Source organism: Barbus barbus (assembly GCF_936440315.1).
Source record: "Barbus barbus genome assembly, chromosome: 26".
Classification (NCBI taxonomy): Eukaryota; Metazoa; Chordata; class Actinopteri; order Cypriniformes; family Cyprinidae; genus Barbus; species Barbus barbus.
The window spans coordinates 17,566,111-17,591,259 of NC_136754.1; the positions used below are offsets into that span (position 1 = coordinate 17,566,111).

At 37.0% G+C, this 25,149-nt stretch overlaps 3 protein-coding genes across 4 annotated transcripts; 1 reads left to right on the forward strand and 2 right to left on the reverse strand.

Moving 5' to 3' along the window:
* Window positions 1-2,173: 2,173 nt before the first annotated feature.
* Window positions 2,174-10,772, forward strand: LOC306846548 (zinc finger and BTB domain-containing protein 47-like). The gene is made up of 6 exons (XM_079380003.1): window positions 2,174-2,638; window positions 3,973-5,238; window positions 6,317-6,464; window positions 6,575-6,690; window positions 8,622-8,766; window positions 8,841-10,772. The coding sequence occupies exons 1-6, from the start codon at window positions 2,636-2,638 to the stop codon at window positions 9,245-9,247; spliced, it is 2,085 nt and encodes a 694-aa protein (XP_079236129.1). The 5' UTR covers window positions 2,174-2,635; the 3' UTR covers window positions 9,248-10,772.
* Window positions 9,516-15,179, reverse strand: LOC306846549 (kelch-like protein 40a). The gene is made up of 6 exons (XM_079380004.1): window positions 13,937-15,179; window positions 13,457-13,617; window positions 11,800-11,907; window positions 11,517-11,702; window positions 11,290-11,439; window positions 9,516-11,170 (listed from the first exon to the last, which is right to left on the reverse strand). Exons 1-6 carry the CDS (start codon window positions 15,044-15,046, stop codon window positions 11,059-11,061), a joined length of 1,827 nt encoding a protein of 608 aa, XP_079236130.1. The 5' UTR covers window positions 15,047-15,179; the 3' UTR covers window positions 9,516-11,058.
* Window positions 15,180-16,702: 1,523 nt separating this feature from the next.
* LOC306845664 (protein-cysteine N-palmitoyltransferase HHAT-like protein) lies at window positions 16,703-23,606 on the reverse strand. 2 transcript variants are annotated; one of them, XM_079378588.1, is made up of 12 exons: window positions 23,446-23,606; window positions 21,712-21,824; window positions 20,819-20,886; window positions 20,399-20,512; window positions 19,719-19,913; window positions 19,047-19,256; window positions 18,766-18,937; window positions 18,493-18,637; window positions 18,345-18,380; window positions 18,015-18,216; window positions 17,692-17,836; window positions 16,703-17,461 (listed from the first exon to the last, which is right to left on the reverse strand). In XM_079378588.1, the coding sequence occupies exons 2-12, from the start codon at window positions 21,815-21,817 to the stop codon at window positions 17,319-17,321; spliced, it is 1,536 nt and encodes a 511-aa protein (XP_079234714.1). In that variant the 5' UTR covers window positions 21,818-21,824; window positions 23,446-23,606; the 3' UTR covers window positions 16,703-17,318. The 2 variants fall into 2 exon arrangements, with proteins under 2 accessions (XP_079234714.1, XP_079234715.1); XM_079378589.1 differs by lacking the exon at window positions 23,446-23,606 and adding an exon at window positions 23,259-23,411 and having other exon boundaries at window positions 16,976-17,461.
* Between the last annotated feature and the right edge of the window lie 1,543 nt (window positions 23,607-25,149).

The window sequence follows — 25,149 nt, forward strand, 5'->3', positions numbered from 1 at the left end:
ATCACTATCATCAGTGTGTAATTTAATTACTTTTTTATTTTATCATTATATTGTATTTTATTTAAATTTTTAATTTTAACAGGTAATTTACCTTCTATCCAGCCATCCATCCGGTATGTATCTATACACATGGCTCTGTGTAAAAACTGACCACATTGTATTAATTCTGGCATTAATTCAACCACAATAGCAACTGCTTTGTTTTCATATATTGTGGATTTCAGATTTCTCATGAAGCGTCAAAAACAGAGACATCACTATTAGGATGACAGTCAAATCTTGTGCACGAATGATGGAGTGAGAGAAACCAGACCCAGTGAAAGGTGAAGAGATCTCATTTTGTTTACCTCCCATCTAAAATACATCTGTCATTTATTTATCTACCAAATCCCTTGTTAAATTATTCTCGTAACTCTCCCTCTTTTCATCCATTCTTGTATCTCTCCTTATATCATTTTCAGTGTCTGAATACCGGTGAGCATGCTGATGTCACAGCAGAATGATTAGCCAAACTCAGCATGGTCAAGTATGGTTTAAAATTACAGCAAGATCTCCAAAACATAAACAAAATGATGTTTATAGATGTGAGCAGATGAGCCAACAGGAGGCAGCCTCTCCTGAAGATTTCATTGAAATGAATGAAATGACTCCCATGGGGGGAGGGCTGGAAATGTTAATTAGCACGATATAAATATTAATTATATAAGCATGCAACCCCTTCTTATGTCCAAAAGCCTTATCTAGTTCACATATGGAAATTATTTTCAACGACTATCTTATTAATTAAATTTCCATTACTCATTATTACAACCAAAAAAATCTTTGTTTGAGAGGCTTATAAGAAGATGCCCTTCTTATAGACCCTGCGATTTATGTTTATTTGCAACTTACATTAGCTTAATCATGAACTTCAGCATCACTGTAAGATTTACAACCTTCCTCTTAGACCATGTTGTTAAGGATCCAACGATTCTAATCTTTTGACAGTTTAACACTAAATGTGCTACAGCAGAGCCATTGTTATAATCTTTTAGTTTTTTGTCAGCACACACTCTGAACTTATGCATGATGACAACACCAAAGACAAAGAGAATGACTGTAAGACTAACTGTTAAATTGCATATAAAAATCTTAACAATAGAATGCAGAATTAATGTCTTGCACAAAATAGGATAAAACATTCTACATTTTAGGAATTTGTGCATGCATATATTTAGGGCATTTATTTATTTATTTTTATTGTATGCTACAGAACTACAGTCAGTCTCATATAGAGGTTAATATAACATGAGTTTAGTCTGTAGATATTTTATAGGATGAATGATTTAATCCTATTAAATGTTTTAATCCTATTAAAGTCAACAGTGACATCAATTAGCCTAAATACAGAATTCATAAGGGTTATCTCCATAAACATGTAAATAATGCACTCATCTAAGATGCATTTCAAATCCAGTCCCTGAGTTATATAACACAGCTCTGTAATGTTTACTGTCAGAACAGCTTTTGGTGTCGTTTCAACTTTATAAAAGTTTTTTTTTTTTTTTTTTTTGCTCAGTGTTTTTCAGCTGATCATTTCTACACCATCAAAACTTAAAAAGCATGTAATAAGCATATAAGCATGCCAAAGCATACACTAAGTATTGAACTCTGCAGATCTAACGGCACTAAACCCATACTAAACTCTATTAGATAGGCCTAAAATATACTAAATGTTAGCTCCTAACACAATACATCGTTTTATCCCCCATATTTTACATTGGTGACCTTTTTGTCATTTTTGTTGGCACATGTGCACAAAGTATTGGATAAAGTCTGTAATAAACACTTTTTACCTTTTGGTATAATACACCAGATTTTATTGTTCTGGAGGGACCTACCTTACAGTTGCACTGACAACAAACCGGAGATCATAAAAAAGGCATTTATTGCGTTTTTTGTCACAAAACATTTTTGCATGACCTTTTAAGTCAGTTAATAAAATATTTTAAGAGTTAGACGTCAAATATCAAATCACAATTTCAAAACATGAAAAGTAACATTCTTTTATAGATGCAATAAAGTGTAGGGGGGGGTCAATGAAACGTCTCAGGCACAGCTGTGAGTGTAACGATGGCGTCGGTAAGAGCGTCAAACTAAAAGCTGTGTTGTAGCGCCACCGCGTGGCCGCAGCGGCGCTCTGCCGGTGTCTGCGGTGAACCGGTTCACTCCGCGGTGGACTCGCTGACCCCGCTGCCTTGGGCTCTGACTGCGCGGCGGCGCCAGGTACTCAAGGAGACCGTTTGAACGCATCCAAAAATTTGTTCTACCTAAGCGATTATTCTGCCATTTGTAACCATAATTTAGCTCCGAATGCTTCGAATTGTGTCCCCCTCCTCCTCGTTTAATCACGTCCCTGTCGCTTTAAAGCTCCAGACAAAACGACCCTTATGATTTTCCACCTCCAATCATCATCACTCCCCCGGCCGAGAGTGCGAGCCCTTCTGCATGCGGACATGGCGAAAACGGACAGATGTCTAAACAGAAGAGCGCAGTGTGGATATAAATGACAGCTATTTTCCTGAAAACGAAGCTCTGAAATGCTAAGGAGGGGAGACGGTACTCCTTCGAGACAGTGAATCACCACTGAATCACCATGGTAGTAAGACCCTTCTCTGGTTGTTTTGTTACCTGCATGTCTGTGAATGTTTTCTCGGCCTGTAGAATCTGACAGACATCAGTCACATCTGGAGGATGATGTGCATGTCATGCAGATGTGCTGCTGATAGCATGCAGCTTCCACATCTGTCGAGAGCTTCAACAACTTTCTGCTACTTTTTGATAAGATGCTGATGTAATGATTGTTATTATCGAAACATCTGTTCAAATTTTAATACTAACCTTAAATAAATAAACTACACTTGGAAGAAATATGCATAAGTTGTTCCTTTCGGGGTACAAAAGCTTGAGTAGTAAGTATCCTTATAGTAGTAATGTGTGCTTTTATGATACTATTATGAAACCTTTAGTGGTAAAGAAGGAACAGAGTTGTCCGTTTAAGGGTGCTGCCCCAGTAACAAGCTGTTGTACCCCTGTTAAGCTGTTAAGTTGAAAAATAAAAAAAAATATTTTACTTTATTTTATTTATTTGTTTATTTTTCTGACAGTGTACCTGTCCCAGCTATGACTTTGGAGAATATCGGCTAAAAATTATCTGTTTGTAATAATGTTGGTATATATTGTAGAACTCTGACATCTCAATAATTAAACAAAAGAAAATGATTAAACTTGACATTAAAAGAAACAAAATAAATAGTTTTATATAATATATTATAATATAATATTTCACATATCTTTACTGTCTACTTGTCTGGATAATTGAAAGACTATATTATGATAGCTGGTAAACCTGTGTATCATTCAGAATCAATTTTGTAATATAATATTAATTATAAAACCATCGTTATAAAATTTATAAAATATAAAAGCAGCTATACGCTATACATTTTAAGAAAAATATGTGTTCAATATTTAAAAATGATCTTAATCTAATCTAATAATGTTTCAGATATCTGCACTGGTTAACTGTCTGGATAATTGGATTATTATATTATGACATTATGACTGTAGATAATTTATTATATATTATAATGTAATTAATATATATAATATATTTTCTTTGTGAAGGACCTTTATAAAATATACAAAGGCAGCTACACATTTTAAGGAAAATATCAAGTTTGGCCTATTAAAGAAAACATGAGCAAAAAGTGTATAAATCATGTTTAAATAATATATTATAATGTCATATAAATCATGTTTTCTAGAAATAGTTTTATATTATTAGAATTTAAAAATGATAATTTGCTTGACAGCTACCTTTTAAAATGACAATTTCTCCAGTCTGTTGTATGATTGTAATGTAAATCAATATCTAATGTTTAAACATTGAAGTTGATATGCATCTCAATTCAATCTGATGTTATGTTGTAGCTCATAGTGGAGAAAACTGCTGAGCATCCATCTGCAGAGTTCTCCCTTGTTGAGGATGTGGCCCTTCACTGCACCTTTTTAATGGACAGGTTGAACAAGCAGCGTCTGTTTCAGCCAGACCTATGTGATGTAGACATCGTCCTCATGCACCACCAGACTTCTTTCCAGGCCCATAAGGGTGTCCTAGCAGCCTACAGCCCCTTCTTCCACTCTCTGTTTGCGTCGAGTAAGGAGCTGCGGCGCGTGGAACTCTCTCTGGAGACCCTCAAGCCTCAAGGCCTGCAGCAGATCCTTAACTTCATCTACACCTCCAAGCTGCTGGTCTCCAGCTGCAATGCCCAAGACGTGCTCAAGGCTGCCACGGTGCTCCAGATAAGCAACATCGCCACTTCCTGCAGTGAGCTCATTACTAGAGGCTCGCTGGAAATCAGTCCCAGTGTGGACCAAGCCAAACAGGAAGTCGCCGCTCAGAGCTGGAGCAACAGCAACTCGGTGAACTCCAACTTTCAAATGGAGATCAAGCAAGAGAAGGACCCCACCTGTGCCAGGATCTATGGAGGGAAAAGTGAAGTGAACCCATATGCTGTTCAGGTTGGCGATGGGCGTCCAGTGCAAGTAGGCGGTTGTAAAGTAGAAGGGAAGGAAATGGAAAACCTGAAGGACTCTGAAGACCTTGATTCATTTAATAGAGAGCAAATTATTGTGGAGCTGAACTTGAACAACCAAACACTTAATGTATCTAAAGGTTTAGAGGGAAACGCGGCAGCTCTGTCACCCTCAGGACAACAGCTTCCTGGCAAAGGAAGGAGGAGCGATGAGACTGTTGAGGAAACAAAAGACAATGTGGCTTTGGAGGAAGAAGAAGATGAAGGTGAGCAAAGTGAAGATGATGATGTGAGACTTGAAGGCACCAGTGAAGAGGAAGGTGAACACGCATTACCTGCTTTCATGCCTGAAAGACCAGTAGGACAAACCCGGGCCTTTGCTGATGCTGTAGCGATGGTCTCCAGGAGAAACAGTGTGAGAGAAAGGCAGGAGACGGCTCATGGAGGCAACAGCGAGGAGCTTCTGGACCAGGATAGCTTGAAGTTTCAGAGCTTCACCTGTGTGAGGTGCCCCAAGACATTCAACAACCGCTGGTATCTGGAGAAGCACATGAACCTGTCACATAACCGCATGCATATCTGTGACAAGTGTGGCAAACGCTTCATTATGGAGAGCGAGCTACTGCTGCATCAGCAGACCGACTGTGAGAAGAGCATACAGGTAAGCTCAGCGGCTAAGAGAATGACAGCAAATTCTTTTTTGACCAGCAAATCATTCAATATTTTGTCCTCTTTTGGAAAGTCATAGAAACACTGTCATGGAATTTATTTTTTTTTTTTTGCGCTTGTGGTGCAAACGAGAATGTAAAAAATGTGTTTTTCACCCTCACCTTCATGTCGTTCCAAACCCATAATACCTCCGTTCATCTTCAGAACACAAATTAAGATATTTCTGAGAGCTTTTTGATCCTCCCATAAACAGCAATGTAATTAACACGTTCAAGGTCCAGAAATGTAGCAGGGACACCGTTAAAATAATCCATGTGACATAAGTGGTTCAATTGGAATTTTATGAAGCTACGAGAACACTTTTTGTGCGCAAAGAAAACAAAAATAAGGACTTTATTCAACAATTCATCTCCTCTACGTCACCCTAGTACCATTTTGGAATGTACCAGATGTAATGACGCAGTGCCATGCTCGAATTTCCTGCGAAAACCTACCTGTACCACTCAAATTAGAAAACAATATTATAAGATAACTGTTGTGGATCGGGCTAAAGTAAGGTGATAGATTTGAACACTGGCTGGTTATGTACTTGCTCAAATATTGATTTTAGATAATTTTTAACAAAAAACAAAAAGTTACAGACTGCAGCTTTAACATAAACTAACAATGAAAAATATTTCTAAACCATTTATTAATCTTTGTATTGATTCCAGCATTTACTAATACATCATTGAAATGACAAGTTATATCTATTAATGTTAGTTAATGGACCTGAGACTAACAATGAACAGTTTTTTTTTAACTAACGTTAACAAAGATGAATAAATACTGTAACAAATATATTGCTTATTGTTAGTTAATGTTAGTTAATGCATTGAATATAGTTAACAAATGGAACCTTATAGTAAAGTGTTACCCATTTTTCCTTTTCTTTATTGCGGACAATTGCAATAAAGAAATAATGCAATAAAGTAATTGACACAGGACCATTCAAACCCATACAAACACAATAACTTGATGCAGTTGACGTGATTGCATTTGTTTTTACTGGTCTTTGTCTCATTTTGTAGTGTCTAACGTGTGGAAAAGCTTTCAGGAAACTCTGGTCGCTCCATGAGCACAATAAGATTGTTCATGGCTATGCTGAGAAAAAGTACACTTGTGAGATTTGTGAGAAGAAATTCTACACAATGGCTCATGTACGCAAGCATATGGTTGGTGAGTTGTGTTACTGCCATTTTCTCTCTCAAACTTTTACTCCTAGTCTTATACTCTAAACAGTAAACTTTAACTATCTGACTAATCATTGTCTTGTTCTGTGTCTTTAGCCCACACAAAAGAGATGCCATTTACCTGTGAGACGTGTGGCAAGTCATTTAAAAGGAGCATGTCACTGAAGGTCCACTCTCTCCAACATTCAGGAGAGAAGCCTTTCCAGTGTGAGGTATGGTCAAATTGCGCAATTTAGTTGAAGAAGGTATTTTAAGGTCCAATTCGCTCTATTAACAAACCATATGTTGTTTGCCTCAATAAACTCCTAATTTGCTGCTTATTAATAGTTAGTAAAGTAGTTATTAAGTTTAGGTGTTATTAAGTAGAATTAGGGATGTACAAAATGGTCATCCAGAATATGTGCTTTATAAGTACTAATAAACAGCCAATATGTTAATTGTAAGCATGCTAATAAGCAAATAGTTAATAGTGAGAATTGGTCCCTATATTAAAGTATTACCCAAAAAAACAACAACATAAAAGTACATTAACATTCATTAAAATTATGTTTTATTTGTAAGCTATTTTAATAGTTTAAAGGAACACTCCACTTTTTTTGGAAATAGGCTCATTTAGCTTAGCATAGATCATTGAATCAGATTAGACCATTAGCATCTCGCTCAAAAATGACCGAAGAGTTTAGATAATTTTCCTATTTAAAGCTTGACTCTTCTGTAGTTACATCGTGCACTAAGACCGACGAAAAATGAAAAGTTGCGATTTTCTAGGCATATATGCCTAGGAACTAAACTCTCGTTCCGGCGTAATAATCAAGGTTCTTTGCTGCCGTACCATGGGTGCACACAGCGCCTGAAAGCAGTCCCCAGCTACACTCTTAAAAATAATGGTGCTTCAAAAGGTTCTTCAAGTGATGCCATAGAAGAACCATATTTGGTTCCACAAAGAACCATCTCTAGCTTACCATTTTATAATCTGAAGAACCTTCTTTTACCACAAAGAACCTTTTGTGAAACGGAAAGGTTCTTCAGATATTAAAGGTTCTTCATGGACCCATTTAGACAAAAAGGTTCTTCTATGGCATCGTGAAGCACCTTTATTTTTAAGAGTGTATATCATAACTAGTTACCTAGCTGGGGACTACTTTCAGGCGCTGTGTAATATCACTGCGCCTGGTGCACCCATGGTACGGCAGCAAAGAACCTTGATTATTACGCCGGAACGAGAGTATAGTTCCTAGCCATATATGCCTAGAAAATCGCAACTTTTCATTTTTCGTCGGTCTTAGTGCACGATGTAACTACAGAACAGTCAAGTTTTAAATAGGAAAATTATCAAAACTCTTTAGTCATTTTTGATGACCAAATGCTAATGGTCTAATCCGATTCAATGATCTATGCTAAACTAAGCTAAAAGTGCTACCGCCAGACCCGGAGATCGGCTGAATGGATTCAAAAACGGTAAAACTCAACTGTTTAACTCTAGGGGAGTTGTAAAATGAGCCTATTTCCAAAAAAAGTTTCCTTTAAGCAAATTCATTAAATGTCATTCTTTTGCAATTGGATATATTCACTGATGTACAATACGAAAACAATAGGGAATGGTAAAATACCATATGTATATGTACATAAAATTAGCATAATTAGAACTTTCCCGTTATCAGCATTTTCTCTTAGCAACACAACAAAAGCTGAGCTGTCCTCACCGGCTGCACAATACAACAAACATAACATTGCTAGAGTAGTCGGATTATTGAAGAAATTACTGTGCTTTTTAGTGAATCAGAAACATTAAGCACAACAAATGTAATTCGATTCCCAACGAATGAGTCATTTTACGAAATATATCAAAAAAGATGAGTTACTGATTCGAATCAGTCTAAAACACTGCCCTCTGTTATTAACAATGTTAAAAATAATGATGTTAAAATATACTGTGATATGTGAAAATGACATAAGAATTTATTGAATCAGAAAATCTGTATTGATACCAAGCAAGAGTAAATAATAAATGTTTTCTGCACAGCAAAATAACTAATAACAATAACGTTTTGATTTTAGCATAGAATCCAGGAGCAAAACATTCTATTTCATAATTTTCATTATCAGCTGCTGGCCATGTTTGAAATTTGTCCTTCGCCTTTAGGTCTGCAGTGAGCGTTTTCAGTATAAGTACCAACTGCGCTCTCACATGAGCATCCACATCGGACACAAGCAGTTTATGTGTCAGTGGTGTGGGAAAGACTTCAATATGAAACAGTATTTTGATGAACACATGAAGACACACACAGGTGAGATGCTCGTACACATGTATAGCACTTAGAAATCCTTCAGTCTGTCTAAGAGGTCTGCTGGTTCTTTTTAGGAGAGAAACCATATATTTGTGAGATCTGTGGGAAGAGCTTCACGAGTCGTCCCAATATGAAGCGGCACCGGCGTACGCACACCGGAGAGAAGCCTTACCCCTGTGAAGCGTGCGGCCAGCGGTTCCGCTTCTCCAACATGCTGAAAGCCCACCGAGAGAAGTGTTCCCAGGTCAGGAACCCTCCCCTGCTAGACTCCTCTGCTATAACCAATCAAACACAAGCTGCTGCAAACCAAGAACTGCCGGTCGGGATGGAAACACTGAGGGATATTAGCCCACATCTGCATGGCGTAGTCTCTTTTCCGTCATCTATGCTCCACTCATTGGACGGGGGTCCGTCACATTCTCAGCTGCGTTCCCTTACGCCGCTCTACTCTGCTGGAAGGACAGACTCCAGGAACCTGTAACTACTGCTCTGTATTATACTATTGTTTCTTTGTGATGCAGAGATACATTTTATGTAGCAAAGAGTCTGAGATTTCATGTTAGTCTTATTTTGTTTTCACGTCATGTTCTCTAATATCCCTTCCGTTCCCAAATCAAATGTTGACGTTAGGCTAAAAGTATTAAGTATGATACTAAAACTATTACCCAGATGTAGAATACTAAATGTTAAGACATATATGCTTTTATGTACAGTATAATAAGAGAATAATAAATAGACAACAGCATATTCGGTTTATATAGCTTTCGGTTGACTTTTTATTGGTTTAGATGATTTCTGTAAAAGTTTGTTAGTAAGCACTATTTGTGTTTGGGGTGATGACCTGATATATATGCGTATTAGGAGACTTATAAGTGAGTAACGCAGGTCTTGTTGGTGGTGGAAATGTGCAGTCTGTAGATTCTGTTCTTGGCACTTAACTGGCTTGTTGGTGTAAGGGGTTTCATAAATATTTGTTTAGCCCTTACATTTTGTCATATTTTTATAATTTCTGTTAGAATTGTTTGTTGTATTTGTTCAGAAGCACCTTAAAAATCTAATTCAATTGATTCTCCATCTTTGTCTAAATTGTGAATGACTACAGTTTGTATGTTGTCAACAGATGGAAATTTATGAGTCAAGTATACGGCTCATTTGTTTTGTTAAAATTTTCAAAAACCGTTTGTGTTTTTGGTGATGCTCAGATTCATGAATGTGTTTAGGCTGAACGTGTAGGTCTGAAAAACCACAGCAGCCATTTAACAGGTGAATTGGTAGAGATTGTACTATATTATTAATGAAAAAATCCGTTCTGCACTATTTAGTGTTTATCAGCTTCTCACAGTCTCTTGCAGACTCTAATGTTTGATCTTCTAAATTAAAAATCTATTTTTTATTGTTTTTAACTGGTCATTTTTGCACTTGTAGACAAGAATCTTATAGTTTCAGATGTGTAAATGTTTTTACACAGCAATATTTGTAATATTTTTTATGAATTGGGTATTGCAATCTTACTTTATTGCTGTAATGTTTTCATTTCTGTCTATGTAATTAAGAATATTTTGGTCTATGCACAATGTTCCAAAACCTGAGTGGTGTTCAGATCTCTTCATTCCAGAGTGTTTGTGTTCCAGCGCTAGCTGTTTACTATTCATATGATGAAAAAATTACTCTGAAGCTCCATCCAGGACCCATCATGAAAGTCATGATGTCAAGCGGTATCAACATGAAAAAAGATGGCATACATAATAGAAAATCCTTGTATTCTTTCACGTTTACTTTTTTATTTTCAGGTGGCTTTGGAGGGTGTATGACAATATTTGTGTTGACATTTACCACACACAATTGTGTTTTGTTGTTCGTGTTTTTTAGTTTGGTCATTGTCTACAGTATATTAGGTTATTGTTCAGTCACTCTTTTTTGAATGTAAGAACATTGTACTTGGTCATAACTGTAAAATGTTCAGTTGTAGTTGTCATCTAAAATAACATAATAGAATGATAGAAATCAATGTACATGGTTATTTAAATAAGTCAAATTATTCAACATCTAATTACCCAAAATGACTAACAAAGCATTCTTATGAGAAAAAAATAGATGGTCTTGTGTTTGTCTCAGTTTTCTTGGAACAGCAGTATGAAACGCTGCTCTATTACATACCTTAAGATCTATCACAAACTAACTATATCAACATTAAGCAAATTCTGTGACAAATGATTCAATGGAATATGTATTGCTCTTTTATGAAGATGTGGGCAACGTATGTGTATTTTGTCAATAGATGACAGCTGTAGATCACATCTTTGTGAGTCTCAAGGTGTTCAGACGCACTCCAACCACTGTGGCCCCTGCAGCATAACTGATCTCCCTCAGGATCCCATTCCAGCAGTTCTCCTCCTCCTCAAACCTGTCACGCAAATTACAAATTATTATCTCAAATTTCATCTTTAGTTTCAAATATATAACCAAATTGCATTAGGCCAATAAGTCTCATTAAACCAGTTTGAGCTGAACATAAATACTCACCTCCATATGTCATTCATTTCAGTGGGCTCCAGTTTTTCTGTGGTCTCATTGGGCATCATAGCAAAACCCCCCACAGCATACAAGCAGCCGCCCAGTTCGATGAGGTTAAGAGAGCTTCTCTCCTGAGGAAACTCCACGAACTCCGACCAGCTAAGCAGGAGACACACAAGTGAGCAACTTGCCTGAGTTAAGGAGCCTTGACAAAATATGACGAAAGTGTGACTTACGAGTTGCTGGCGATGTCATAGACCTCCACACTGCTAGTCAGGCCATTATCAGTGACTCCAGTCACCACATAGATTTTGTTTTTGTGAACAGCAGTGCCGAACAGCGAGCGGGCGGTTTTCATGGGGGCCAGATCCTTCCATTCAAATTTAGAGGGGTCATAGACACATACTCTCCTCAGGCATTTCCTGTACATCACATTTCATTTAAGTCTGGTTATGAAAACCAAAGACAACCTGGCATAATGTGTTTGTAAAGTAGGATAAAACCAGATTCATTACTCACTTGCTCTCAGTTTTTCCACCTATCACATAGACCAGTCCTTTGTGTGAAACAATTCCATGTCCATAAACTGCGTATGGAAGAGGGTCTGACTCTCCCCATTTAAATGACCTATGTGAAAATGAAATTATCAGCATTCAGCTGATCAGGGATTCTGACTAGTACCAAAAAAAAGGTACAGTGGCATGGGGTACTTTTTATCCCTGTTTGTGCTAAACTCATCTGGTGGGTTTGCTGCCAAAAAGCTCTTTTTTGTTTCATCTAAACATAGAAGCCTGTTGAATATGCTGGAGTTTGTTTTTGGACGAGCTAGGAGAATTTTTCTTGAAACCCTCCCGAACAATATGTGGTGATGTAGGGGCTGTTTGATATTTTTTTAGGCTTATTGACACCAAGACTCAACTAATCTCTGCAATTCTCCAGCTGTGGTCCTTGGAGAGTCTTTAGCCACTCAAACTCTCCTTCTCACCGTGCATTCGGCCAAAAATAGACACACGTCCTCTTCCAGGCAGATTTGTAACATCTTTAGTTGATTGGAACTTCTTAATTATTGCCCTGATGGTGGAAATTGGGATTTCCAATGCTTTAGCTCTTTTCTTACAGCCACTTTCTATTTTGTGACGTTCAACAATTTTGTTCTGCACATCAGATCTGTATTTTTTGGTTTTACTCCTTGTGATGGATGATTAAGGGAATTTGGCTTTCCTGTATTCCTCATATTTATAATTGTCATGGCTGGATAATTTCATGCTCCTAGTCACCCTGGTGTGCTAAAAAAAATGTAAATATGAATGGGAATATACTTCAGAGATATTTTACTCATAAGAATTTCTAGGGGTGCCAAGGTGCCAATAATTGTGGCCAACATGCACTGAGGAAAATATTTTATTTCATCATGAGATTTTCTCCCCAATTTTGATTGTTTTACTTTAATGAAAGCTTAGAATTTTTGTGAATTTTCAAATGAAAGATAAAAAAGATCAACAATGCAGATTTATTTTCACATCCGCCTTTGCTCATATTTACCAAGGGTGCCAATATTAGTGGAGGGCACTGTATATTCAATCTCAAGAAGATCTACCAAAAAGAGGGAAATATGAGAGGGAAAAACAAATAAAATTGTAAATTATTTTGTGAAGTGGCACAGCAAGTAAATTTGTCTGTATTTAAGACAAATGTCTGTATTTAAGATTTTAAGTTACTATTTAATTGACATGGAACCATGGCATGCCAATGTAAAGTGAGTCGAATATTGATTGTTGATTCAGTAGTGGCTCTGGTTGATTCGCTAAATTCATTCAACGAAGGATCCGTTAGACTGATTGGAAGCTTATAATATGGGATTGTTCATATAACGAGTTTTGAGCCATTCAAATTACAGAGTAAAATACTGGAGTTTCCCTGGAGAAATAGCAAAATGGGAAGGAAGCTGGAGATGGGAGTGAAATACGTGAGACTCACGGGAAAACGGGAGTGTTGACAGGTATGCATTTATATGTTAAAAATTTGAAAATAAATGTTATGTCAACAAATTTGTTAAGTGAGAATTTGAGAAATTATATATTTTATATTTCTGACATGTATCAACATTCTCACACTTCAGTGTGAGAATTTGTGAATGTAAATCTGTGAATGTAATTTGCTGTATGATTGTACTCACTGTCTGTCGTAAATCATAACAGAATCTAGTGCACGTTCTCCCTCCTTCAGCTCTTTTCCTCCCACCACATAGATGGAGTTCTCAGCCACCGCCAGCCCAAACAGACAGCGAGGGTCTGGTAATGAGGGCATCCCCAACCATCCAGAGCTCATGGGATCAAACTGTAGGATGAAGAAGATTGAAATATAATGATCTAAAAGCATTGTTCCTTTCTCATACAAATATAATTATTAGTTTGATTCCTTCTACACAATCCCTTCAAAGGTTTCTCTTGAATTACATGAGGAAAATGTCATGCAGGCAACATCAAAAACATGACACATGAGGTTCAAAGCTTTAACAGCTGTTCTGAAGCAAAATGGACCCTGTGGGTCATTCTCACAATTGTATTTTTGGAACCAGAGATTCATGATGCTTTGAGTCATTGATTTGTAATACAAACATATTTAGCAACATTACCAAGACTTGACCATGCGTTACCTGAAGAAAGTAGGAACTGAACGGCTGTTCTTTGTTCTCTTCATTGTACATCAGACCTCCAGCAACAAAGATCTGATTTTCCTTCGTGACAAGACTGCAGTGATTCTTAGGGATCTCAGTGGATGAAGACGCCACATAGCACTCGTTTGCGCCTAGGTCATACGCTACCGTTCCTGTATCACTAATCATCAATAAAAGGTCTGTTTGAAACATTCCAAAACGTGGATTGTTATTTAGGATTCCCGGCAGCAAACCCTCCTCATCCTCGTCCTCAGAATCTGCCTTCTCGCCTTCCTTCTTGACCCTTTTGACCCTGTGTAGCAGTCCTTTCTGTGCATCCTTGACGATCTGAAGCTCCTTCTTGAGCTCCTGATTCGTCCTGATCAATCTGTGGCCCTCAACTTTCTCTTTAAAGTAACTCGACGGTATAAGACGGAAACGTACGCAGTGTAGAAGTTGTGGCAAGTCATTCAATCTCTCACCCATGTCGTACTGCACCCAGTCCATGAGAGATTCAAACACCAACTCTTCTCGTTCCACATTCAGAGAGTCACATGTGATGATAGCTGCCAACTCACTGGGACCCAACTGATGGAAGTCCTGGTCCCGAATGATGAGGGCATACCGGTCACAGATGAAGTCTCGAGCCTCCATAGCCAAACGTGGACAGTCCAGCAACAGTCCCAGTCTAAAGATGGCCAGACAGTTACTGAGAACCAGCTTCTGCTGCAGATACGACACACACACGTTGAAGATTGATGGGATCTGGTACATGTTGGCCACCATGAAAATGTCTTGGACGTTATGCTCAGTCAGGTTGATATCAGAGGTGTATATGTACCTCAGGATCATTCCCATGACTCCAGGTTCGATGTCTTTTAGAACAATCTCCCGCTTTTTGCTCTCTTCCAGGTCTGAAAGGAACATGGCTTTGAAGTAAGGGCTGCTAGCGGCTAGCACTAGCCGATGACAAGGAAACTCTTTGTCTTTGATCTTCAGAACGCAGTCCACAAACTTGTTAGCATCCAGGAGATCACAGAGCCCATCTTGTAGGAGCGTTTGCTGGTACATCCGTGGCTCCGTCACTGGGTCCACTGACAAGGAGGCCATCTTGTTATGGTTTGATGTGATATTTCAGTAGGAGGGTGGGGTGTCCTGGTCCTTTCCCACTGCAGAACTGAACTGACTGTATTAACACTGTTACTCTAAAAGAGAAATGGCGGAGGATGTGACGCTTTGGTGTGACCTCAGCTCCTCAGCTGTCACAAGCTATCAGCTACTGACTGTCCATCTATATATAGAAATGCATAAATGAACCACACTTAGGGCCTGAAATACAAGCTGTCCCTCCCTTCCCCCCACCAAACAGATCAGATCAACAGCTGACATGTTTCTCACTGAGAATATTAAGTTGTAGATCTTATGGAGAAGGACAGTAGAGCGCCTCAAGATGTTTGTGAAATGTGAACAGCTTGAAAAGAATGTTACAGAATGAAAGAAAAGATGGAAATCAGACCCATTTAAGACTAGTTTCAAAATGAGACAAACTGAAATATAACTGCCTGTTGCTTTGGGCGATAAAGTCCACCTAGTGGAGCCCTCTAGTGGAGCAAGTCGGTATTATGGGCTCCTATATCTCTTAGCATTAATTCATAGTAGCAAGCATTGCTAATCTTTGAATTTACAACAGGGGGAACAGGACATGTCCCAGGCTAGACTTGAACCTCGGCACCATGAGCTCAACCGTGCTTTATTTGTTGCAGTTCCGTAGAATGCATTACATTTGTATTGTTTTGCCATTTTTTCATATGGGGAGGACTGAAGATGGCAGGGAAAACAGGAATGGAAAACTTGCATCCCTCACTTGAGACCCATGGCGTAATATGTTTGAATACATGTGCTAACCACTAGGTTATTATAGCTTGTTTACATTTTCACCTTGAACCGATGAATCACAAACAGGTCTTTGTTTAAAGCAATTTCTGTAAGTAGGTATTTAATAAAATTAAGTTATAAACTTTCTAATGAGGTTTCCAAAGGGAAGCTTTTGTAGTGATGACATAGAAAAATCCTTTTGAGTTCCTCAAATCTTTCAGTCAATAGTTGTTAAAAGAACAATTTTTTCTTAGTCTAAATAATCTGAAGAATATTTTTCAACCTTCTGTGTGATGGAAAGGTTCCATGCATAATAAAGGTTCTTCGTGGAACCATAATGCCAAAAAAAAGTTTATTTTTAGTGTATATGACCACAAGGGAAATTCTCATTTGTGCTAATAACCCATGTAAGGTGACAAAAAATCCAAAGGGAGACTGAAAACTAGGAGATATGAAATAGTGTGCTTATAACAGCATAGCAGACCTACAGTATTCATCAGTGTATATTTTAAGCCCATTAATCAACTGAAATCTCTAGTGTGCCACTCATAGCTCGATGTAGGACAAAGCCTAATAGGGGAATGTGTTCACACCGTATCATTTGCTAGAGTGACATGAGTAACAGAAAAATGTGACTGCACAAACTTTAATGCGATGAAGTGACTAAGCTTTATGTGGTTTAATGGGGCATCATTGTGACTATTGTTTATAAGTAGTTCATAACTATGTAAAATAAAAATACAAGTTTAACATGTTTCTACTGTATGTTTTGTGTCATAATAATGGCTCTAAACAGGACTATTATAGCTAACTAAAACTGAAATTAATACCAGGAAGAAGTAGTAAATTGAAATTAAAATAACTATGAATTGAAATACAATCTTAAAAAAAACTATTTAAGCAACTTTATTTCAACTAGCTGTTAAGGAAACATTTCTCATTTTCAGTGTCTAAAATGATGTAGTAAAAAAATTAATAAAAAATTATATAGACATATTTTTAAAAGAAAAACTAGTGTAAATGACAAAAACATAACATATATAAACAAGTATAAAATAAAAACTAATTCTAAATATTATTAGAAACTATAATAGTGTCTCAACAATACTCAAATAACACTGTTATAAACATATTAAGAGTATTGAAATAAAAGACAACCCTGAAAACTTTGTACATTTTCATTTTATTGTTCAGTATATTATTTATTCATAAAATATTTGGCAAGCCCATTCTTTAAATAGCTATATCCACTGAAAATATAAATAAAAAATGCACTTGTTGGTTGGTTTGTTTGTGCTATAGTATGTCAGAGATCAGGTTGCATTTGGCTAAAGCAAGTGCACTTCAGAACTATTCACAGTTAAAAACATCTTGTGTTTTTAAAACAGACTTGTGCAAATCAGTGACCATAGTGATGGGACTGCATCGGTCTGGCATGAAAGCTCAGGGGCAGAATTAACAAGAGGGACCTCAAGAGCTGGATCAGATTCAATGACCTCTCTGTCCTTTACTCGGCCTTCTGTTTGCCCGCCTCTGTGGGCGGCACTGGTTCCGGATCATCCAGCAGAGCCTGCTTTCGCTCTCTCTCCTTTATCAGCTGCACGCCACAGTAAGTCACAAACAGCACCGAGAGAGTGGACAAGGGGAAGCCTGAGGGAATCACAAGGGTGCTGTTATTCTCCATGTGTATGCTGTGTTTGCCCCATTCCTCTGGAGTTTTTGTGCTGATACAACTTTATGTTTCAGTATTTTTGTGCGATGTGTATATACAGTACATCATATATGAGTGATTTACATATGTAAGAAACACATTCTGCACAAGATTATAGCTACTTTTCTTTCCATTTTCATTATATAATGGTCTAAAACAAAACACTTACCTTTAAGAAGCAGTCTCTTAGCAACCAGCTGAGCAAAATCCAGACTGTTCAGCGCCAGGACATTGTACAGGACAATTTGCCAGAAGTTAACAGCGTTGAACAAGCCCCTGATTCGACGTGACATTGCCTCAGACATAAGATTCCGCTGAAAATTTTTTAACATTACATCATTACTCACATAAGCAATTAAGTGAATGCTGTTAATTTCACATCAGTGAAATGTAGGCTAATCAGTAAATATTGAAATATAATCAATTGGTAGTGTAATAATTCAAAACCCAAATGCTCAAATCCCTCACAACTGAACGTCTTTGGGATCTTACCTCAATGGTGGAGAACGGTGGCAGAGAAAATAATTTAGCCACCCACAGTTCAAAGTTCAGGCCAAAGCAGTTAAAGAAAGACCAGATGTAAACCAGCTCACAGGGTCCGAGCCACAGAGTTGTGACAGCAAAGGTGCAAATGGTTGCAAGAAGCTCCTTGAAGATGGCATCATGGTTTTGTCCGATATAGTCATAGACATATCTTTAACAAAGAACAGGAAGTACATGTACAGTTGAATATTTTTTTCCTGAGTATATGATTATTATAGCAATATAAATAAAAAAATTATACATGTGATGCTAAACATGTGGAATTGGTTCTTTGCTCACTTGCACAGCCAGTCATTGATTCCTCTGTCAAAGTGCCTAAAAAAGTAAATGTCAGAAGAAACTGTAAACATGTGATCTGGTTACACATCCATCAACTGCTTCCAAAAACATACTCTTTCTTTTCTCTTCTGTTAATGACTATGCTTACGTTTCAGCAAAGACATAGAGCATTGTGATGCATTTAGGAGGCTGAGGAGGGTCAAGATGGTCCAGTCTGGATACCGTGTTAATGACACCAAACATGACGGCTGACTTCAACCAGTCATACACCAGATTGGAGTACGCCAAACCAGCTGAATAGCAAAAAAAAATTCAGACTGACTAGTGATAGTAAACAAATGAAACTGTACTTACAAATAATTAGAAACTACTTGTAACATCATTTCTAAATGTCCACTGTTTTTTCAAATTATTTACTGACCCAGAGACCAGTCAGACATTTGCTTCAAAAGCTTCAAATCGTTAGGGATGGTCAAAATGTACAAGAAATGGAAGAAGACATCCACCACCAAAATAGCCCCAAGGTGCACCAAAGCATGAATGGTGATGTTCCACATCTCTCTTTCTTTACGACTCAAGTTAGGGTTGTTAGCCTGAGAATGTTAGAAGGATCATTACAGTGCAAATCTAGCCAGAGTGACATTATCAACACTATAACAATTATTTATTCTATTCTATAGATTACGTTTTACATAAACTCACCTGCTCGTGGAATCGATCAAAGGTCATAACAGGTCCAAAGAAGAAGAAGGGGAGGTAGAAGTTGTACTTGATCAGATCCATGAAACTGTAGTTACCATCTTTCTTCTCACAGTTCTCTAGGGCAAAGCTCATACAACGCATAATGGAGAAGCCACAGCCTCCATAGAACAGGACATCTTGGAGATCAAAAGAGCCTGTCACAAAGCCTTCCTGCATCAAAACAGGCAAATTATCAGAACATCAAAATGACAAATCTAAATACATGTACATGGACACCTGTACCACAGGCGGACTTGTGGTTAGACTGTGGGGGAAAAGATGTTATATAAGGAGTTATAAACAACAACACAATCAATATTCAAACTGCTGTTAGAATACACGCATTATGAATATGTTATTCGTTCACAACTTTACGTTTTTAAAGAACTACTGTTTTTATAGCACTTTACACAATACAGATTATTTCAAAGCAGCTTCACACAGCAGTAAAAAAGTAGGAAAATAATAGAATCAATGATGCAAACTTCTTCAAATATGAGACAAATTCAAGTTCTGCTGTAAAGCAGCTCTACAAAGACAATAGTGCCATTATTCAGCTCAAGTCAATTCAGTGTTGATCCAGTTCAATTCAATAACTGTAAATCATACTAGCGAAATGATCATTCATCTCACCTGCCAGGTGTTAAAGGGCTCCATTTTGAAAGTTGCCAGGCTGGTAAGTCCAGCCACAAAGCAGAGCCACTTCCTCTTGACAAGGGCCACGCTATAGAGGATGATGCAGTGAGACAGGATGAGAGTGATGTATGTCCATCCCATAGTAATCAGCACAGCCAGAGATCCATACAGCATATAGATCAAAGATCTGTTCTGTGGGTTAGGAAGAAAATTCCTTGTGAAAAGGCACATTTATGTAATCCAGCTGTCACATACAACAATACTGAATAATTTTTGGGACTTTTTAAGGAGCTACTGTTTCTAATGTTAGAAAAGACAAAATAAGTCCAGTATTAGCTTCAGTTGTAGCAGTACTAGTATTAGTTAGTCAGTTAGTATGATCCAAACAAAAATTGTAATTGCAAGTGCTTTCAGAGTTACCTTGAATAAGTCTATACCAATCTTCTTGGACAGCAGATAGAAACACGACAGCATGTAACATTTCACACAACATTCAAATTAGAACGTTTAACACATGCATTGCAATATAATGAATATCAAAATGTGTTTTTTTTTTTTTTTTTTTAACTATTATTGATTATTCAGACTCAGTCCATACATAAAATCATGCAATATTCACAAAACAAATCTTAAATGACTTGATCATTGTGCATAAGGTGAATAACCCCATACAGTACCTTTGGAGACAGCATTGAGCAGATCTTAGCAAAGATCACATGACCGGAGAGGGCAAACAGGATATGGTTGCGGAAAGTGGTAAACCACATTACCCATTCAAAATCTGACACATCCTGAAGAGACAGTGAATATCAGTCACAGAAAGTGATTAATCAGAGTCAGAATATGATTAAACAGAGTCATTTATGTAATATACATCAAATACATCAAAACTTATTTATAAAGCACTTAGCAACCCCAAAAACCACAGAGTGTGCCAACATGCCGTACAATTTAAAAAATAAAAATAAATAAATAAACACCACAAATACATCTGCTCAAACCTACTGGTCATTAAAAATAGTGAAGGCCTCATCAAACAAATATGTCTTGAGGTGGCTTTTAAACGTGTTTACAGCAGTAGAGTATGTAATACTTGCCATTTTTCTGCCAAAATAGTGCCATCCTGGTTTCACATTCTCCCTAAATGCCTTTCTGTTCACATTCTCTGCAAATAAAAAAGAAACGTTTCACAAAAGCAGCAAGGATTGTTTCTCGCTAAATGATAAAGCTTTCTTTAAATATATATATATATAGCTTTATATATATATATGAAATATGTCAAACTTTAATTGCTTTAAAATATATAATATGTATTGCGTATGCATGCAGATTTGCAGTCAGTGAACAATGTAAGGTATGTATTATTGAAATATGTAAAATGGACATCAGGTCCACATGATTCCCCAGCAAACAGGGTGAGCTCCAGAGCAAAACCTAATAGCATTACATAAGGTAAATTTTGCCAGCCTGCATAATCAGAGGCTTCTCTGTGATAATCCAGACTCTCAAATATATATTGCGATTATGAAATGGTCCTGTGAAATCTCACAAATCTTTGTATTATGAATTTCAAAGATAATACAAATTGCATAACAGATCTTATTTGAGAGTCAGGGGTTGTTGAGGGTTATCAGTGTAGGACTGGTACATTTAGAGCCCAGTCTAAACTGATGTTCCTGTACTTATATATATATATATATATATATATATATATATATATATATATATATATATATGTACCAAAAAGTAGACATAATCAATGAGTGATCTTTAAAAAGGTTGAGGCAGGACATGGCTAGTTTGCTCCAGTACTAGCTCAGACATCAATAAGCAAAACAGTCTGCCCACACAGAAACAAAAATACTAGTGCTCTGATTTACAATGAGCCAATGCACCTTTAGTTGTATTCTAGGGCATTCATGACTGATGTGAACATAATTCTGTGATCTTAATGTAGAAAGAAGAAGCGAGAGATAAAAATAAAGTGTACCACTGGAGGCCTCGATGATCCAGCTGCCTGCCCATAAGAGCGCAAGAGAGAGGACAGCAGTGTAGAGGTACAGCTCAGTCTTGGGAAGGGCTGTCTTGATCCCCATGGTTAACCTGAAGAGAAGTCTTAACATTAAAATCCTGTTAAGCTACATTCTATACTAAAGTTAACCATTGACCACTGCAGGAAATAAATATGCTCGAAAACTTAGATACAAATAACGTTACCTCCACAAGCTTGTTTACGGTTGGTTTTACTGTTTGATATGGCAAATGTACATAAAACAGTGATTTCCTTATTTCGTTTTTACTTGAATATTTGTTCGTATTGTAAAGTACTTTTATTAGGCTCGCGCTCATACTCACTAACGGCCGTTACGGGCCAAACATCACTCTGTCTCCTCAGATATCCAGATAACGTTACTTCTCTTCTTTTCGGTACTTTACAACCAGGTCAAAAGGTCACTATATTAATACTTTCCGGATTTTAATAAGGTATATTTGCGGTTTAGTGAGAAAGTTTAGCTCTAAAACTAAGAAAATAAAACAAGTTCTACATAAATCTGTGACGCAACTGCTGTTCACCTAATGATATCAGCGGGGAAATAACCGTCCAATCACAGGCGCCTATTAATATTAATAACATTACAAATATGAACTGGAGTTAAAAAAGTTACGATTTTAGAAGATAAATGCAATAAAGTGCTAGAATCAAAATGTCATGATTTTTAAAAAAATATGAATAATTATTATTCATGGTCACTACAACTGCAACTACACTGATGTAGTCAAGAGGCACTATTGTCATTTCGGGGTTTGACACCTAGAATCAAGTTTTTCTTGCATAACCAGTTTGCAAAATCAAATTTATAAAGCTCTGTAATGCTTTAAACTTTAGTGTAAATGGTGGGGCTACAGCAAAACATGTTAACTTAGGTTATACGTGAGCCTTTTAAATGTTAATGTGCCATTTATTTGTGCAGTTACAGTGAAATAACAATATAATGAATTTACTGTGTCTGCTGTAAACTATTAAATCACGTAGCCAACAGTAAAAGTAAAAGTAACACTGTTTTCGATCAGGGAAGGCACTCCTTAATTGCAATAATTATTGTGACGTTCTCACACAACGATCATCAATAATTAATGTATAAGAAACACTTTTATTTAGGCTATTTATTTATTTACAAATTATAAGTTAACACCAAGACGATGCAATCAATCCAATTACAACAGGATACACAAAACTAAAACGAATAAAACAGCAAAAAACATTCCCACAGAATTGACACCCAATCTACTTCTCAGAAGACAAGACTGTAAGTCAGTGACTTAAATGGGAGTGCCTCTTTTCACGGCTCCTCAGAAACAGCACAGTCAGCTGCGCCCTACAACCTCTTCCTATTTTAGCCCGAGCAGTTGCTCTTGGTACAGCAGCGCAATGCGATCTCACACACATCAGGAGATCCTTCAGGAACATGAAAAACCGAGGACTGAACCCCCAAATCAATTTCCTTTTGACATTAAATTAAGAAACCATGCATGTACCTGCTCAATTAAAATGCGAGTATTTGTCTCAGCTAATTAATAAAGCATATCTGAAGTCCTTTTAAATGTAGATGATGGTGCACAGCTCTGAACGCCTCCTGTATGATCCGTGGGACTCTATCTGTTTACAGCACCGTGTACTGTAAGTACAGTAATTCAAAAGGAAGTGCACTTGCTCAGTACTAACCTCACAGCCGCTCAGATGTTTGAAGACAGATGTCAACCCCCACAAAATTGAAAAAAGGAAAAGAAAAAGGGGGGTGAGTAGGGGCTTCTCCTAATACATCCGTGCTGGTTTCCCAATGCCGATGGTGCACTGTGAGACAGGCAGCAGTGGCTGGTGTGGATGTTGCGGGAGGGGTGTAGAGAGTGTATTTATAATCCGGACTGAAACTGCAGAGGGGTGGCACCAGAACCGTCCATCAAAGAGGCGCACAAATTCAAGAACGAGCGCTTCATGGTACAGGTGCATCATGGCCAGCTGGAGAAATCCCTTCTTTTGTCATCTTCTGATCCGTGTGTATAGATGTAGGCTACTGTGCTGTCTTGAAGCAGTCCCTTGTGTAATCCAATAAAGATAAACCATCTATTTACTTCAGCCATTGGCAATACTCTTGTGGCCAAAAGTTCAGAATATTGAAAGCTTTTAAATGTTATTATCTTTGTGTTATTGTGTTTAAATTTTAAACGTTGTGTTAAATGTTATTATATTTGTTATTATCTATGGACACTTCTCAAAGCACTTTATATTAGCATCAGCAAGTCATCATTTTCTCCCTCAGTATGATTCTGCTATTCTTGGTTATGTCGACATTTTGCAACGTACCATATGAGTAAAGGTATTTTTTTCGAATTTTTGGAAAAGTCGAATTTTTGGAAAAGTTCCAAAAAAAACAAACAAACAAAAAAACAATTATTTTTGGGTTGTGGACCAGGTTATGACTCACCTGAATATTTTAAAATGTGCTTCTATATGCAATTTGCTCTGATTTAACTAGGCCTATTGATTACAGCCCCACAATTTGAAACAGTGTAAAATGCCTAAAATGCATGCAGAAGAAGAAAGGTTGCAGCAAAGATTCAAGAGTGTAAAATATACAGTATAATAGCCTAACTAAGCAATAACTACGAAACAAATAAATGTTACATAACTTATAGGTTCATCAGTTTACACTAACATATAATAAAACGAAAACATGAAAGGCACTGGTTAACATGGAAATGCTTGAAAATGTATGTTTCATGTGTATTCTTACTCAATAGCCTTTAAGGTTTTGCTCTTCTATTGAATTCACCTACTGGTACAGCATAAAATACAGACACGATTGTTTATTTATTTATTTAATTTTTATTTTATTCAGTTTTAACATAATATGGTGAGACAGAGACCATGTGAAACATGCGATTTTTTTCCAAAACTGCAACAATATCTTTGCACAGCAGATGGAGACATGCGATGTTGTGAAATTAATTGCGCATATATATATATATATATATATATATATATATATATATATATATATATATATATATATATATATATATATATAGGGAAAGCCTATTTAAACCTCACAAGCAGAAATATAGACTGCTTCCCGCTTTGTAATACAAGCACAAGCAATTTTTTCCTAGATTTTGTGTGATGCGTATGCCTATTTACATTCCATACCTATTCCTTTACTATAAATTGCGTAGAATTTCACTATTTATTCGCATATTGATCAATATAGATTAAACAACAGTAGGAAGGAATCAAAACAATCAGTATAGTAAGCTACTTCCATGAATCTCTAAAGCTCACGCTTACTGTATTTTCCCATTTCATTCTTATGATTACGAGCCAGAGCTGAAAACTATAAACCAGACCAAAGGTTCGTGTATTTCATTTTGA